General features: G+C 50.7%; 1 protein-coding gene across 1 annotated transcript; it reads right to left on the reverse strand.

Moving 5' to 3' along the window:
- PDZK1IP1 (PDZK1 interacting protein 1) lies at nucleotides 1-7,246 on the reverse strand. The gene is made up of 4 exons (XM_051798924.1): nucleotides 7,080-7,246; nucleotides 3,144-3,252; nucleotides 1,141-1,239; nucleotides 1-583 (listed from the first exon to the last, which is right to left on the reverse strand). Exons 1-4 carry the CDS (start codon nucleotides 7,150-7,152, stop codon nucleotides 511-513), a joined length of 354 nt encoding a protein of 117 aa, XP_051654884.1. The 5' UTR covers nucleotides 7,153-7,246; the 3' UTR covers nucleotides 1-510.
- Between the last annotated feature and the right edge of the window lie 8,095 nt (nucleotides 7,247-15,341).

Consider the following 15,341-nt stretch of genomic DNA (forward strand, 5'->3'; position numbering starts at 1 on the left):
TAGGGGCAACAATTCTCTTTATTGCTTACAGGGGAGATATGTACAGGGGAGAAGGTTTGTTCTGACATTAAAATGTTTCATGCAGGTTGTAAAAAGGAGGGTGAACTGGGGAGAAAATAGCAGGTTTTCCATCAGCAACTCCCCGTAAGGCAGCTGGGGGTGCAGGGAGGTCCCAGGCACCCAGTAGGAGCCCCTCTGTGTAATAAGCAGGTCAACACCCTCCTAGGACTTGGGACATCAACCTTGCCAAGGAGGTGGGGTGACCACCAGGCAGGAGAGCTGACACCTCCAGACCTCTCCTGGGGACCAATGCCCACGTGGACACCAGTCCCCGAGGCAGAAGAGCACGTCCCACAGGTGTGGAAAGATCAGGAGATGGTGGTGCCATGGGGAGGTCAGGGACCCATCACACACAGGGGGTGCCAACACAGAGGGTCTCTGTGAAAACGCCCATCGCGATCGTGTGAAGCCAATTGAGAGGAGGAAGGAGGGTGGCTGGTTGGGTGCCTGCTACATGGCAGTGGTGATCACCTTCTCCTCGGGCTCCACCGTGTTCTCGTAGGCGTGCTGGTTCTCTTTGCACCTGCACAGGGAGGGAGAAGCACAATGCTGAGCTCACCCCCAGTAAGACCGGCCTCCCCAAAGCCATCCCTGGGAATCCTGACCTCGCTGGGGCCAGCTGTGCACTGATTGATGGGGGAGGTGGGGAGGACAGCAGGGGTCACCCCGCCAGGAAGGAAGCCAAGAGCAGGGTGGGAATCCCTCTAATTTTTGGCGAGGTCTGTTTTGACAGTCAACATCTACGTGGTGACTTGTGGCCACTTTTGGTGGCTTCCTCTGTAGGAAAGGTGTGATGTAGCATAAGAAAAATGTGGTGTAGCAGGTTGCAAGGTGGTGGATGGATCATGGGGCTCAACTGCAGGGACAGGGAGAGACGAGGGAGGAGGGGATACTGGGATACTCCCTTTCCCTGCCTTCTGCTTAACCTCTGGATGATAAAAGTCCTCAGACCCAGGTGTATGGGACATGTAAGGCCCTGAGTGGGAGAGACTGTGGCTCTGCACGTCTGAGCTGGCCCCAGGGGGACAGGACAGAACAGAGCTAGGAGCCATGGGGAGGAGGTCTGAGAAAGTCCTTCACCTGAAGTCAGCTGCAGCTGATATGTATCTCCCTTCGTGGCCATTGGACACGACAGGATCCTGCTTGTCCTCTACAGTCACCACGGTCTCGGCATTTTCCCTGGAGGGAGAGAAGGGAGAATCTGAGATAGGACAATGAAGGAGCCGTGATGGGGAGCAGCCTCCCAGTGGTGATGGCAAGAGGAAGGGACTGATCTGACACTACAGAGACAATAAGGATGTGATCCTGGCCTTGGACACACAACTCAGCCCCTATCCCAGCAGGACAAGGGTGAGGACAAACACCTTCACTGCTGGTTTGCAGAGGCTGTGCCCAGACGCCAAGCACCAGCCCCTGCCTCTGGAGCTGGGACTCCCAGCACCGGGCTGGCACTCAGCAAGACTCATTGTCAATACGTGGGATTGTTTTCTCCCACTAACTGGTTTTTCCAGTCTACTTCTATGTAATCTGTTGCAAAATAGTCCCCTACAGATCCCAACTGACACAGATGGAACAGTCAAGGCCCTGCTGGTGCTGCAGCCCTGGCTGGGCTGTAGGTGTGCACATCTGTGTGAGCAAAGCAGAGCTGCTTTCTCTCAGGTGTGAGTCTGGATCGCTTGCAGAACGAACCATTGGGCAGGGATGGGGCATTTGACCTCGGCCAGAATCTAGAAGCTCAGCTCTGGAGCAAGCCCGTAGCCCAGATGGTGCCAGGGGGGTTATCTGCGGAGGGTGGGTGCAGGTCTGCCCTGCAAGCACATCCCTGACTCCTCCAGGGCAATTTCAGAGGCTTCTCCAAGGAACAGACTGGCATAAACAAGCAGCAGCTTGAGCTGATAGCTGCTGTCACAGTGACAGCGCAGAGCTGGCAGGGCGCCAGGCAGCCGAGCCTCGCTGCCCGCTCTGCTGAAGAGAGGCCAGATTAATTAAATCAGGGTGCCATCCCCCCTCAAGCCCTTCACAGCATCCTCTGCCTGTGGGCTGGGAAGAGGCAGCCAGGCACGGGCAGCGGTGGGAAACACCATCCCTGCCTCCCGCTCTATGAGCTGGGAGTTCCTTCAGTTTGCGGACAAAGGTTCCTCTTTGGGAAACAAAGACCTGTAATTCTGGCAAATCAGACCATTTACATATACACTCATTGCATTATGCATTGGCCCTGAATGCATCCTAAAGGGATCCCCCTTAAATACATCTGGGGATGAAGCCGACCTGCTGTGCATCAGAATACACCCCAGCTCTCCCCCTCCTCAGCCTGGAGAGGCTTCAGGAATGCACAAGTACAAGAAGACTCCAGCACCATCGGGTGCAAAGCCCAAAGAGACAGTGCCAGTGCAGAGGAACTGGGAAACAGGCTTCATTCCCTGTCGACTTTGGGCTCAGATTCAAGATCAGGTTACTGCAACTTTGCCAGTTGGCCTTGCTTGGCTGAGCAGGAGCAGCAGCCTGTGGCTTTGCTTGGTCAGCAGTGGACAAGAGGTAACCTGTCCCACAGAGCCGCCTTCTGATGAGTAAGGTCACCTCATTTGTCTGTGCCATGGGCTCCAGGTTGAGAGCTCTGCCATGGCTTGGATACCTCTCCCTTCTCCCAGCTCCTCTCAGTGCGTTCTGACAACTTGTATCTGTCTGCTTTGCAAACAAAGCTGCTTTGAGCTAATTATCCCACAGATATAAGGCACATGGGAACTGCACCCGCAAACCCATAGAAAACCAGGCTCAGGCCAGTTCCCTGAACATGTGCCTCTGTAAACCAGCCACAATGCTGCTGCCTTCTCATTCCCAGCACAGCACTTTCTCATGGCAGCATTTGTACAGTGCAAGCTCACACCTGGCAATAAGTAACAGGGAGCAGAGACCAGGACAGGGAGAAGAGGACGGAGAGATGAGGACAGGGAGTCTTTGCTCTCCCTGCCCAGCTCCCAGCGCAGCGATCACAGTGTTCCCAGCCCTGGCACAAGGATGGAGGCTGCTGGAAGTGACACGTGCCCAGGCAGCTAAGCCCAGCTCTGGCAACCTCCCACACTTACGCTTTCTTCTTACACCAGAACCTGTTGACCACGAAAGCGATGGCCACCAGCACTAGAAACACGACCACTGCGATGACACCCTGTGACCACGGCTGGAGGCTGCCCCTGGCTACAGGAAAAGAAGAGGACACAAGTTAGAAAGTCATCCTCAGAATTTATCTGCTGAGTTTCTCCCATTCAGCTTCAGCAGCATCCAGGCAAGAGCTTGGTCCTACAGAGCCAAGCAGAACATGTTGCTGTCAATTCAGGCAAGCTTACCTGGGTGATAGCGATAAAATAAAGCACAAATAACAGTGGTTTCACTGGCTTTTGCATGTGGAGTGTGGTGCCTTGCAGCTTTGGGGCCCCATATACAAATACATACACATATACACGTGCTGTGGGGTGCTGGTGACTCTGTGATGGGGGAAAAAAGGGCCAGGGGACATGGCAGAAGGGAGGGAAGGAGAATGTTTGCCAAGGGGAAGAAGGCAGAGGACTTTCAGCAAACTATTTGTTTTCCATCCCTAGATACCACAGACATAATTCCCAGGATATTTTCCAAATACTGACTGGTAAAATAAGGACCCTGTACCAGGGACAAGGTAAAATTTGGTTACCACTCTCACAGCAAACAGTTGTCACTGTGGATTTCAGTAAAATGCACCATCCAAAAGTTTCCAGAGTAGCAAACTGATTTATGACAGGAAATTGAAGGCTTATGCATTCAGAGCAACAACCTCAGTGCAGAGGCCAGGCAGGGCCCCCCAGGTGGGGGCCAAGCAGCATGGGGGCTTGGGGGGGGGAGCTGGGAGCTGACCAGGATGTCCCCTCTCCCCCCACAGATGGGGTGGACTCACAGGTTTGTTTTCCTCTATCCAGACCTATACAGGGATCCAGCCATGAGCGAGAAGGCTGTGATATGCATTCCTGGATGTGGGAAGAATGCGAGGGCAGGGTAGTGAGAAGAGGAAACCTTTTCCCAGTCCTTGCTGGGATGGCTGCTCCTTGCCTCCCACTGGCTTTTGGAGCATTCAGGTGTAGTCAAACCCATCCTTTAGTCAAATCCATCCTGTAGCCAAACCCATCCTTAAGCACTGTCATGTCAGCACCAAATAACACCTTGTCCATGCAGACACATCCCTTTGGGATTTAATTACTATTTATTCAGGCACAGCTTCTCCTCATCTGCTGATCAAAATGCCAACCCTTGCACATTAGAGAGGTCTCTCTGCATGGGCACATGGGGTAGGTGGAGGATGCTACACCTACCAGCTCCGGCATCAGCCCCAGGACAGTCAGACCCAGACCTGGCCACTGACACCTGCAAGGCTGAGCTGCCCCCGGACAAGCAACTGGTTCTTCAGTCTCACTCAGGAACTTTACACTAGCTGAACACTTCATCTGCCTCACAGGAGACAAATCTCTGCTAGAAACAGAAAAATGATCTTTACTAGCAGCAATAAAAGTGGGCTGTGTGCTCCACACGTGCAAACTCCTCATCTGTAACCAGCTTCACACTGGCTCTGCTGCTAACAGCTCTCCTCTCCTTCCTCTGATTTTCGGGAAGAGGGCTGTCCTTTGGTAAGGCCTCCAGTGTTTACTGCAAGAGACTTTTAATAAAAAAAACCCGCCACCAAACCAGAAACACCAAACCAACAACACAAAACAAGGTTCTTTTTTCCTCTTGGAAGTGAAATCAGCCTGGCCGCTTGACTCGCCAGCAGTGCCAGACTGGAAAGCACTGGCACTTCTGGGCAAGGGGCTGTGAAAGCAGCCCCAAACAGCATCTCTCAGCCCCCTCTCCCTGCAGAGACACTTGCCATGTTTACTGCAAGGTCCCAGGGCCAAAACTGAAGCAGGAGGAATTCAGACGGAAATTCCCTCTTGTATCAGCGTGTTTGTATCAGCAGCTGCTGGTGGTGCTAACTGGGGAGGGGGGGATGGCACCAGGGGGTGGTGGTGTTGGGAAGAACAGGGTTTGGTCCCCTCCTGCCCTGCCTGGTGGGCAAGGATGCTCCTGCCCCTGCTGCCCACCAGCCCTGGGAGTGCAGCCCCGAACACACCTATTGCCTCCCGCCTGAGCTTTGTCTCACTCTGTGTCCTCCCTCGCTCTGCCCTTGGCTGTTGGCCACATTTATTTATTAGTTGTAGTTTATTTTTCCTGTCGGAGTCAGGGTTTCCAGCCTAAGCCTAGGAGGGGGTGGTCACGTCCAGCCCTCCGTGATGTTTCTACTGGGGCTAAGGGAGTTCAAGGTCAACCGGGGAATGAAGTCAGTGGTGACTGAAAGTGCCAAATTTGGATCTCGTGATCTTCCAGCAAAGGGGGGGGAGAAGATAAGTGGTAGGAAATTTCCTTGGAGCGACTGTGCTCAGGAGGTACTGGATGTTTTGCAGGCGAAACCTCGCTCAGACAGCTGTTTCCAGCAGATTTCAGAGCATCCAAAGCCAAAAGGAAAAACACCAAACCAAAATCAAGGCGTTCTGGCTTTGAGAGACCATGTAGGTCCTGGCTGCAAGGGGAGAGGAGGGTGGTAGGGGAATGGCAAATGCCTCCACGTTGGGCTGAAATCCCACATGGGGAACTTACATGTGCATAAGAAAGGAGGAATGGGAACCAGGTAGAGGCAAGAGCTTGATAGGATCTACTCCAGGTGTGACTATGGGCATCCCAGCCCTGGGGGGGCACTGCCTGGCTGGAGCCCCATCAAGCACACCAGGAGGGATGGCTGAAGGGATGAGTGTCACCTATGGAAACAGAATTGTGTTCCTGGAAAAATGCTTTATGAGGGATGCCCCTCCTGGGACAGCCTGTCCCTCAGGCTCTGCCACCTCCTCTCGGTTTCACCCCACGTTGATGATGGGGTTTTCCCTCACCAACAAGATCCCGTAAGCCAAACTAAGCAATGTGGAATCTGCAGCCCTGGCAGATGTGTGTCCGCACATCTGCAGCTACAAACCAGACCAAGGGAAGTGCCAATGCTAAAATAAGCCTGTACACTTTTTGTAAGTTCATTTCCTTGCTCAACAGCAAAATTGAAAAAGATTTTTGATACATCTTTCCTGAGTGCTTGGAAAACATCGGCTGGCCCCTATCTTTTCCACCCTCTGAGGAAGCTGTGCCAGGCTCTGAATCCTCATTAAAGGGTTTCTTTTTCTGCACTCCTTCCAAGCAACAGCAAAACTTTCAATCCTGCTGACAGCGGAGACCCCAGGCTGTTAAATCCTCAGCAAGTTGGTAAACAAGCACAGGAAGAGTGGTCAGGGCTGGGGCTTCAGAAGGAGAAGGGAGGAGGGAATTTTCCAGGACTTTGCCAACACCAGATGAGTTTTAATTACTCCTCATTATTTCTAGGATTAGACAAGCCCTTCAACAAATTTCCTAAAAATAATGCCCTCACCATAGTAAGTTTCTCTATGAAGTTTTTTGGAAGAGAACAGGAGGGCAACTTGCAGAGGAAAATATTTGCTCTCTCTCCTCAGCAATGATCAAAATTACAGATTAACAGGAGAATCTGCGAGCTCAGGGAGCGACCCAGCACAGCACTTGCCCAAGGACGAGAGTGAGAGAGAAGAAAAAAAAAGCCTGTAAGAAAACAGATTACTCATCTTGGTGCACAGTCCTGGGAGAGGTAAATCAGAGCTGCTTTATCTCCGCATAAGCAGGTAAGATAAGCCTCAGGTGGCAGTTTCAGCCTTCGGCAAAACAGGTAGAAAGTTTCCATGCTCCAGCACCGGTAAGACCTTCCAACCCCCGGGACACCCACCCATCCCGATGTGCAGCCAGAGCTAAAGTTTAGGCAGGAGCTGGGATGTATTTTCTGTTCCCAAGAGGCTCTTTCACAGTTGTCCCTTGTCCCCCACCAAGCAGTTCCCACTTGCCTGGGGCTCGGTGCACCCTCCTGCCTTTCCCCTGCCTCAGTTTCCCCGGGATATCAGGCAGCTGCCTGCACTTACCTTCCTGGCAGAAGGCAGGCTCCAGCTCCAGGAGCAGTCCCAGGAGGAGGAGGAGGAGGCAGCGGGCAGGCATGGTGGCAGGCAGGGCCGGGGGCTCCCGGGGTGCGGAGGAGCAGCCGGGCGCTGCACTTGGACACGCCGCCCTCCCACAGGAATGAGCGCTAGGTCAATTATCAAACGCATTAACGAGGGAGGCCGATGCTCTCACCTGCTTATTCAAATCCTGCTGCGGGAAGGGGCGGAAGGAGGTGCCTCTTGCTTTCTCCCGCGGAAGCTGGCGGGGAATTTGGGGCACGGTGACTTGAACCTGATAGTCCCCTTAGGCAGGGCGTGGAAAGGAACTCAGGCACAAAATGTTTGCATCAGCCCAGGAGCAAAAAGCGACATCCAGGTGGGTAAAATTCTTCCCCAGTGAAGCTGCAGTGCTTGGGGAGCGTGGTGTCCCCGAGGTCCCCGTCCCCACAGGTGGAGAGTAGGGGGAAGTCCAGTGATGCCCCAGCTTTGACAACCCTTCCCATCCTGTGGGACTTCCACTCATTTCCTTGCTCTTTTCTTTTCAGCAAGTGTCACTAACAACCCGGCAAAACATATTTGTGACTTTAAAACATCAACTTAATAAACCAGACTCAGCGCCTGCTACTGCCTCCCACTTCTTACATCTTGTTTAATTGTGAGACTATTGAAAGGAACAAACACAGCCTTCACTTTATTGAGTCTTCAGGGGTGTCTCCAAAATTTCTTGACACCAGAAGAGGCAGAAACACCCAAAGACCTGCAGCAGACAGCAAGGCTCACCCTTCACATCAGCTGTGCAGATGCTACAGGATGGGGAACATTGCAGGTCCTGAGTTAAGCAGTTTCCCAGCCCATGCCAGGTTTGGATGGCTGGCAAACCCAGCCCATGGAAGAATAAAAGCTATTTGGATTCAGAGCTGAGAAACTTCACTGACTCCTGAAGGAAATTATAAAACTGTGAGCCGGGGGTTTAGTCGTTGTTCTTCTTGTGGTGTGTCAGAGCATCTCTGCAAGCCCAGACTGAGCATCCCCCTCGCAGCATATGAACTCCTGGCCTCTGAGTCTGGTGATCTCCCCTCCAGGGACCCTGCCTGGGTGCTGGATCCTGCCATGGGAGCCCACATGGGATCCATGCTCAGGAATGTGCAGCATTCTCAGGAATACATACCTGAGGAATACAATACCAGTGCAGGACTGCCCTCCTTCACCCCTCCTCTTTCCCCTGTATTTAGAATAATGTCATTTATCCTGAAAACAAACCAGAGCTGACTAGAGCTGTGCAAGATTGAAGGACAGTTCCCAATTCTTTCTCAAATTCCTTTCCATGACCAGATAGGTGCCCACCTGCAATGCTGGATAATCCCATTCCCACCCCACTAATTCTTGCTTGTGAACCCTGTGGATCAGGGACTTTCCTGCTACACTGGGCAAGGAAGTGTCACAACAGGGGCTGGCCCATAATAAGGCCCGGTAGAAGCAAACTAATCATGTTACAGAGGAAAAGGAACGTCTTCTGAAGAAGTAAAAGTGAGAGTGAACTTTGGGTTCCCCATTACTTGCTTCCACATTATCTGGGAAAGCATGCAGAGTTTGCCATCTTTGCTGCCTGCCTGTTGCTTGTCTCTCAGCAAACTCCCAGCAAAACCACCCGAGCTGTTCAGAGCAGAAGGCTTTATCAGCAGATCAGAAGTCCTAGAGAAGCCAGTCCTGCTGCTGCCCTTGGGAAATTCAAGGTCTGAGACATTCTGCTGTTGCCATCCCCCCCTCAGTCACACCTGGAGCTGCGGCAGGTGGCTCATGAGGTTCCTTCTCCTCCGTGTGTGCTCCAGTCTTATCACACCAGGGCTCTGCCCAGTTTAGCTCCAGGGACCCTGGGCGGACATTTCAAAGACAAGGATGCCTCAAGGACCTGCCTGTATGCTACAGTGTGTTGGGGTGACAGGACGTGACAGACCAGACCCTGAGCTGAAGGCAGGGCTGCTGTGCCTTCCAGGTGGGGATCTTGCTCTCAGCTCCTTCCTGAGGAGCAAGCAACACATTACCAATTGCACATTCCCACATTTATATGAAATTCAAGAAAATTCAATTATTTAATCGTTTGGGGCTTGCTGATGAGGCCAGGGAATCGCTCCTGTGCTTATCTCAAAGCCCCTCTGTGCTCCAATGCATGTTTAGCTCAGGGCAGCTATTAGGAAGGTATGTGCCTTTGTGGAGAAAGCTCCCAGGCCACCTGCTTGGTTGCATATCCCTGGGTCTGGCCTGGGGGAATGAGAAGAAGCAAGTCACTGTAACAGCAGCAGCCTTGTTGCAAGGGCAAAGTCTGAAATTTCGACAAATAATTTGCCAACCAGCTCCTTCTTTTGTCATTCTGGCCCTGGCCTGGGACCTGCAGTGGCAAGTAGCTCTGTGTTTCTGCAGCAGCATGCTGGAAATCTTGCTGTGTCTCTCATTTAAGCCTTCAGCATCACCCAGCCATGGTGAGTCAAAACCCTGCAGGTCCATTTTACAGGTGAGGGAAAATGAAGCACGGAGGGCAAATCACCTTGGCAGCATTCAGTCAAACCCGAGTGGAGCCAGAGCCAGAGCCAGAACAGTTCTCTCTCGGGGATCCATATGAGCAGTTGCCTGTACAACAGATCTTGCTAAAAGCAGGGATTGGAATTTCAGGATATCCTCCAAATATCGGGGGTTATTTCCTCTAAAAGATATGTAATTTTTAGGAGAAATTAACATTTGATCAGAGCAATATTCCTGGGTGATACATTTCAAAGCACAGATGCCAGTTCCTCTTTGAAAAATGTTGTGAGACTGTGTTTTAATGGAAGTTGTTTGTCTTTCTCCTTCACTTCCTTCCTTCCTCCCTCCTTCCTTCCCTCCTTCATCTTCTCCATTTCCTCCCCCTCTCTCAGACAGAGCCACAAAAATAATAAAAAAAAATCTATGAGAGCAACTCTGAACATCCCCTAAAGAAGAGATTGTATTTTTCCTAGGAAAAAAAGAGTAATTATAAATTTGTTACATTTCAATAGCTGCTAAAAAACATCAAAAAAACCCGAACAAAAAACCCTCGACACAAGCAAATAAAAAAACCCCACAGACCCAATTTTTAATTACTTGTTTCTTTTGACATTTGCCATCAAAAACAAACATTCCTTGCTCGTGCCAGAATTCTCTCATTTCCCGTTGACACTTGTCTTTCAAATCCTGCCCAGTATGGATGCTGCCAGGAGAGAACTAGGAGCTACAACCACTGTGAAAAGGGCATTTTCTTGGCCTGGTGTGCCAGTGTGGATAAAAGGCAGCAGAAAAAGGCAGATCCTGCTCAGCTTGTCTTCTTCCATCACAGCTCTGTACCCAACTTGTCTTTAAAAATGCCTTTAAGCTGCGACATATTTTCTTATTTATGTGCTGTTGAAAACTCCAGGTTTCAATGATAGGGCAAAAGGGAATCACCCCATGCCAGCCTCATCCTCCCCACACTACACAGGGTTCAGCTGGACCGTTTGCTCCTCTTCTGAACACAGGCACAGGGCCAAGAAAAAAACACCTCTTGGCATTTTATTAGACATTTTGTTACTCCATCTGTGTGTCCCCGAGGGCTGATGCTGATCACAAGCCTTGAATAAACAGCAGGGAGACGCGGTGGTGGCCATGATCCCTCTTGGTCTCTCCTTTCAGGAGAATGTGTATTTTCCCCTTCTCCTCCCAGGCAGCCTGGATGCTCCAGTGGGGTCAGCCAGGACCTCACCTGTCAGGGCACTCTCAGGGAGCTGGTACCCAGAACCTGTGTGTGATGGGACACAGACGTGGCACCAGAATTGGGCTCCAGGTGTGCCCTTCTTTTTCCCTAAAGATCTGCTCAGTAGCTTCACTGTGGCCCATGAGTATTTCATGGGACCCTCTGGATGATATTTTTTACATCAGTTGATTTTGGCATGGATCTCTGGGCAACACTCACACCCTACACCGTCTGTGCCTGATGCTGCAGCTCCATACTTCCAAGGGCAGCAATGGCCTCTCTCCTCTGTCCCTTGTCCTCTCTGAGATCCCTACTCCTCTGTCCCTGACAGGAGCTCTGACAGCACATTCACATCAGCTTCAGGACCCTGGAAAATTAGGCTGAGAAAACACCTCCCTGATCTGTTCCACCTTGCCCTGGGCTGGGAGGACTCAAACTAAAAATCACGGAAATGAGAAGAAAATCCTCCTGCCTCTGCTGTGCCTTATTGTCGGGGGGTGAGCCTGCATCCGTGATTCCCCCTCGGCTTTCCCGTCTGTCCAGAGGGCATATTGCACCCCTAATCATCTCTGAGTGTGGGGGAAAGTACCACTGCAGATAGGCAGGATCCTAATGTGATGCTCAGAAAGGGAAAACGGAGCTGACTTCGCTCTGGATATTCCCTCCTGCCCAGAGATACCGAATGGAATGAATAATTTGCTATCCGATCATCTCTAATCTTCATCCCATAAAATCAGCAGCAAGCTGGGAGGGTTTTTGAAGCCTCCAGCTGCATTCGCTGATAAGACATGAGGCAGGAAAGATGGGAAGCCCATAAAAATGATAATCTCAGGCTTCAGTGTAACTTGGTGGAAGGGTTTTCTCCTGTCCTTTCATTAAGGATGGATTTCATGATCTTCCTTAAATAACAACAAGCCTTCTCACGAGGAATCTCCCATCCAAAAACTGATTGCATTGTCACTAGGAAACAGGAAGCCAAGAAGCAAGAAAAACATAGATGGAGCACAGCTTAGAGCAAGGCCAAGGGGTGGGAGGAAAACAGGGAATTGGAAGTAATTTTTGAACACAGAGAGAATCTTTAGGCATTGGGGCTCTGCCTGGGCGAGTCAGGCACCAGCACCATGTCAAGCTGCTGGCCATGAGCCTGGCTGTGGAGTAAAGCCTCATCCTCCTCATCTTTCACCTCCTTGGCATGAAGAGAAATATCATGTCCCATTTCAGTGTGGTTTGATACATCATCCTTGTCACTGTTCCCAAATTCAGTGAATTGGGAGAGAAGAAGCAAAAGGAAAAAACCCAACTCATCAACCATTTCCATGTGGATCTCAACCAAGATGGCCAAGAGGAGGAGAAGAAAGAGGTGGCTGGCTTAGTGGGGGCAGATAGTTTCAGGAAATAATTACCTCAGATGCCAGAATAGGAGAAAATTAAAAGTTTAAACTATAATCAGATGTTAAGTTGCTTTTCTTCTGCTAATTGAAATAATGTTTTCTCTGCTACCCACCACTCTACCCCTTTCAGATGCTAATCCCTATCAAACATGGACTTAACAATTACAAATTCATAGGCATTTTTCCCAGGAGCAGAAATTGCTTTGCCCTGTAACCTCTAAGATGAGGTCTTAATAGGAATTCACGAGCAGTTGCTGGTAAAGCTTCATTAGCCGGAGAGAATAGACAAGGGCAAGTTGCAGTGCTCCCTAACCACTCTAGGGAAAAATTAATTTAAATTACTTTGTAAAGTAACAAGGCCAGATAATGTGTTTCCTTCTTGGATTACTGTTTTCCAACACCCTAATGTGCTGACAGATTAGGTTACTTTGCCTGTCTTGATGGTGGTCCATGCTAAATTGTGATTTATGGAGTGCAGAAGCCTTCGGAAGAAGAAACACTGACCCCTTGGGCCAGAGCTGGATGGAGACGAGGTGAGGACCTGGCTGGATCTCACCAGGCTGGGTTGCTTGGAGGTTGTTGGGGTGGCAGCCACCTCCAGCACAACTTCAACACAGCCTAGAAGAGAATCCCGGCTAATGAAGGTGACACTTCAGTATTTCCCTGGTTGAAAACTGATCCAAGACTCCTGCTGCTTTGGAGCAGCTCTGGATTTGTTTCCCGAAGCCCAGACCCTGAGTGATGCTGAGTTCCGTTTTCCCAAGGGCCGGACCAGTTTGGAAAACCTCTTCCAGAAGTCCCTCAGGAAAGGTACTGCATGGGACTGATTCCCAACCAGCTAAAACATGAAATGAACTAAAATATACTACAAACCAAGTCAGCAGCCCCAGGATAGGGGGGCTGTGATTTCACATACCATCTCCAGCCCTTGCCAAGCCTCCCCAAAAGGAGCTATAATTCTCTTCCCCTGGCACCAGGCTGGATGCTCTTCATGCCAGTGTGTGTTTATGGAGCTTTGCAGCGAGCCAAGTGAGGGGCCACAGGAAGATGGGGCGATAAGGGCTTGGCAGAGGGGCTGTGACTCTTCCCAGCAGCCTGGGCTTGAAGTCAGGCTTCTGTGGGCACTGCCAGTGCCTGGCATTATTAACCTGAGACTTGTCACACAGAGTGGGCCAGTCTGGTTAAATCCTCAGGGGATGAGAGCATCATTCAACGAGGAGACAAAGAGTTCAAAGGGCCCTTCGGCAACAAACAACGCTGATCATCTCAGCTGATTAAATAGGTTCCCAACTGAGCTGGGAGTCCTAGGAGACCAATCTGAAGCTGGGAAGATTTATGGACAGCTACCTGAATTGGAGAGGGAATGTATTGATTTTATTCCTGGCTTCTGAAGGGGATTGCTGTTGTTTTTCAGAGCAAAGATAGGGCTGGTGAGAGATGCATTGAGACGGAGGGGTAGATAGGTAAGTAGAGGGTTGCACAAACAGAATTGCAACCCATCTAATCATTTTCTTGTCTCCACTTACCTGGGGGAAAATAAAAACCCCAGATCTAAATTCTGTTATTCTCCCACCCAAAACTACAAAACTTCAAAATGAGATTATAACCCCCAAAGATGAGGTTTTGTGTCACCCCAGTTTCTGAACTTACTTGAATTTTTGTTCATCCTCATCAGCAACCCATTGCTGTACAAGCCCTGACAAATCCTGGACCACCTTTGCTGGTGACAAGCTCTGTGTTTTGATAGCTCCAAGCACAGTTAAATGTGTCCTTGAGTTTTCTTAGCTTTGCTGTCTTGCATCAGGCTGCACTCAGACTCCTAGAAGGTAGAGGAGCATCAGGAAATGCCATGTCCCATGAGGAAGACAGCCCTGCATGGCCATCTAGGCCCCCAATGGGTAGATAAGAGCCTGATTTCAACAGGGTACCCCTGCTCAGCACCATCTGAGGAAGGCGTTTTCCTTCTCCAGCCTCACAGCCTTACTGGGGCAGAGGAGGGACTCTGGGCAGAGTGAGGAGTATTCCCAATACAGGAGATCTGCCTCAGCACCCTTGAACCCTGTGGTTCAAACTACAGAGCCCCGCCAACAAGCACCAGCCCTATCTATTTCCATGCTCATCAGCAAGAGCAGCACATTTTCAGGTGTCATCTCTCTCCTCTTCCTTCTCAGCACCAGAGGTTTTGCCTGGAATATGCAGGGGGAAAAAAATAACAGGGCCATCGGCAGCGAGTGAAATGAATCTAATAACCTCCACTTCTTTTCAACAAGCTCCAGTTGTTGCTTTACAAGTGTACTCCAACCCCGGCAAGTGCCAAACAAAAGCTCCCCTCTCCTTCTCTGAGCCTGTTAAACAGCCTTATTATTTCAGCGAGCTGCATCTGCCGGGCGGCAGCCGCGATTACCATAACAGAGGGGCACGATTTTGGCCTGGATGCTTCCCCCTCGATTCTGCAACAGGCGAGAGTGTTGGTCTGGTAGAAAAATAAAATGAAAAATAAAGGGCAGGAAGAAAAGATTGAATGCATGAAGTCACTTTTCTGGCTGCTACCCAAGCAAACAGATGCAGGTAACGGAGGAGATGGGAAAAGTCACGTCACCTTCTCCTCTGAGCAGCGGCTTCTGTTGCTGGGGAAGGGAATGGGAGGGACACGGAAAGGCCAGAGGGATTTCATGTGAGTCCAAGGGCTGAAAGAGGCATTTCTGGGAGTAAATTGAAGTTAGGAGAGCTTTTCGGGAACCTTAACCCGTTCCTGAAGCCTCGGAGGCTACCAGCCCCACCAGGATGCTACTGCGACCAAGTTGAGTATTATGAGATGGGGGCAGGGATCCAGGGCTCCTGTGGGAGGGATGGGATTGATAGGAAAAGGCTGCACAATGCCAAACTGTGCTGTTGTGCTGCAGCAGCTGAGAACAGGCTGCACTTGGATCCAGCCCTGAACAGGTTTTGAGGACAAAAGGTGAACACTCCTGAGAGATGCCTTTGCCTGGGACTGAGGAGGAGAGGCTGTTTCCAGGACGGGGAGGGACATTAATTAGAACTCAATAAATAGCAGGGCATTGGCACAGCCACCGGAGCCCCCACTGGGAAGTGTGAGTCTTCCCAGGGTCACCTCAC

This window comes from Manacus candei, unplaced genomic scaffold, assembly GCF_025592945.1.
Source record: "Manacus candei isolate 608988 ecotype Guabito, Panama unplaced genomic scaffold, ASM2559294v1 h1tg000005l, whole genome shotgun sequence".
NCBI lineage: Eukaryota > Metazoa > Chordata > Aves > Passeriformes > Pipridae > Manacus > Manacus candei.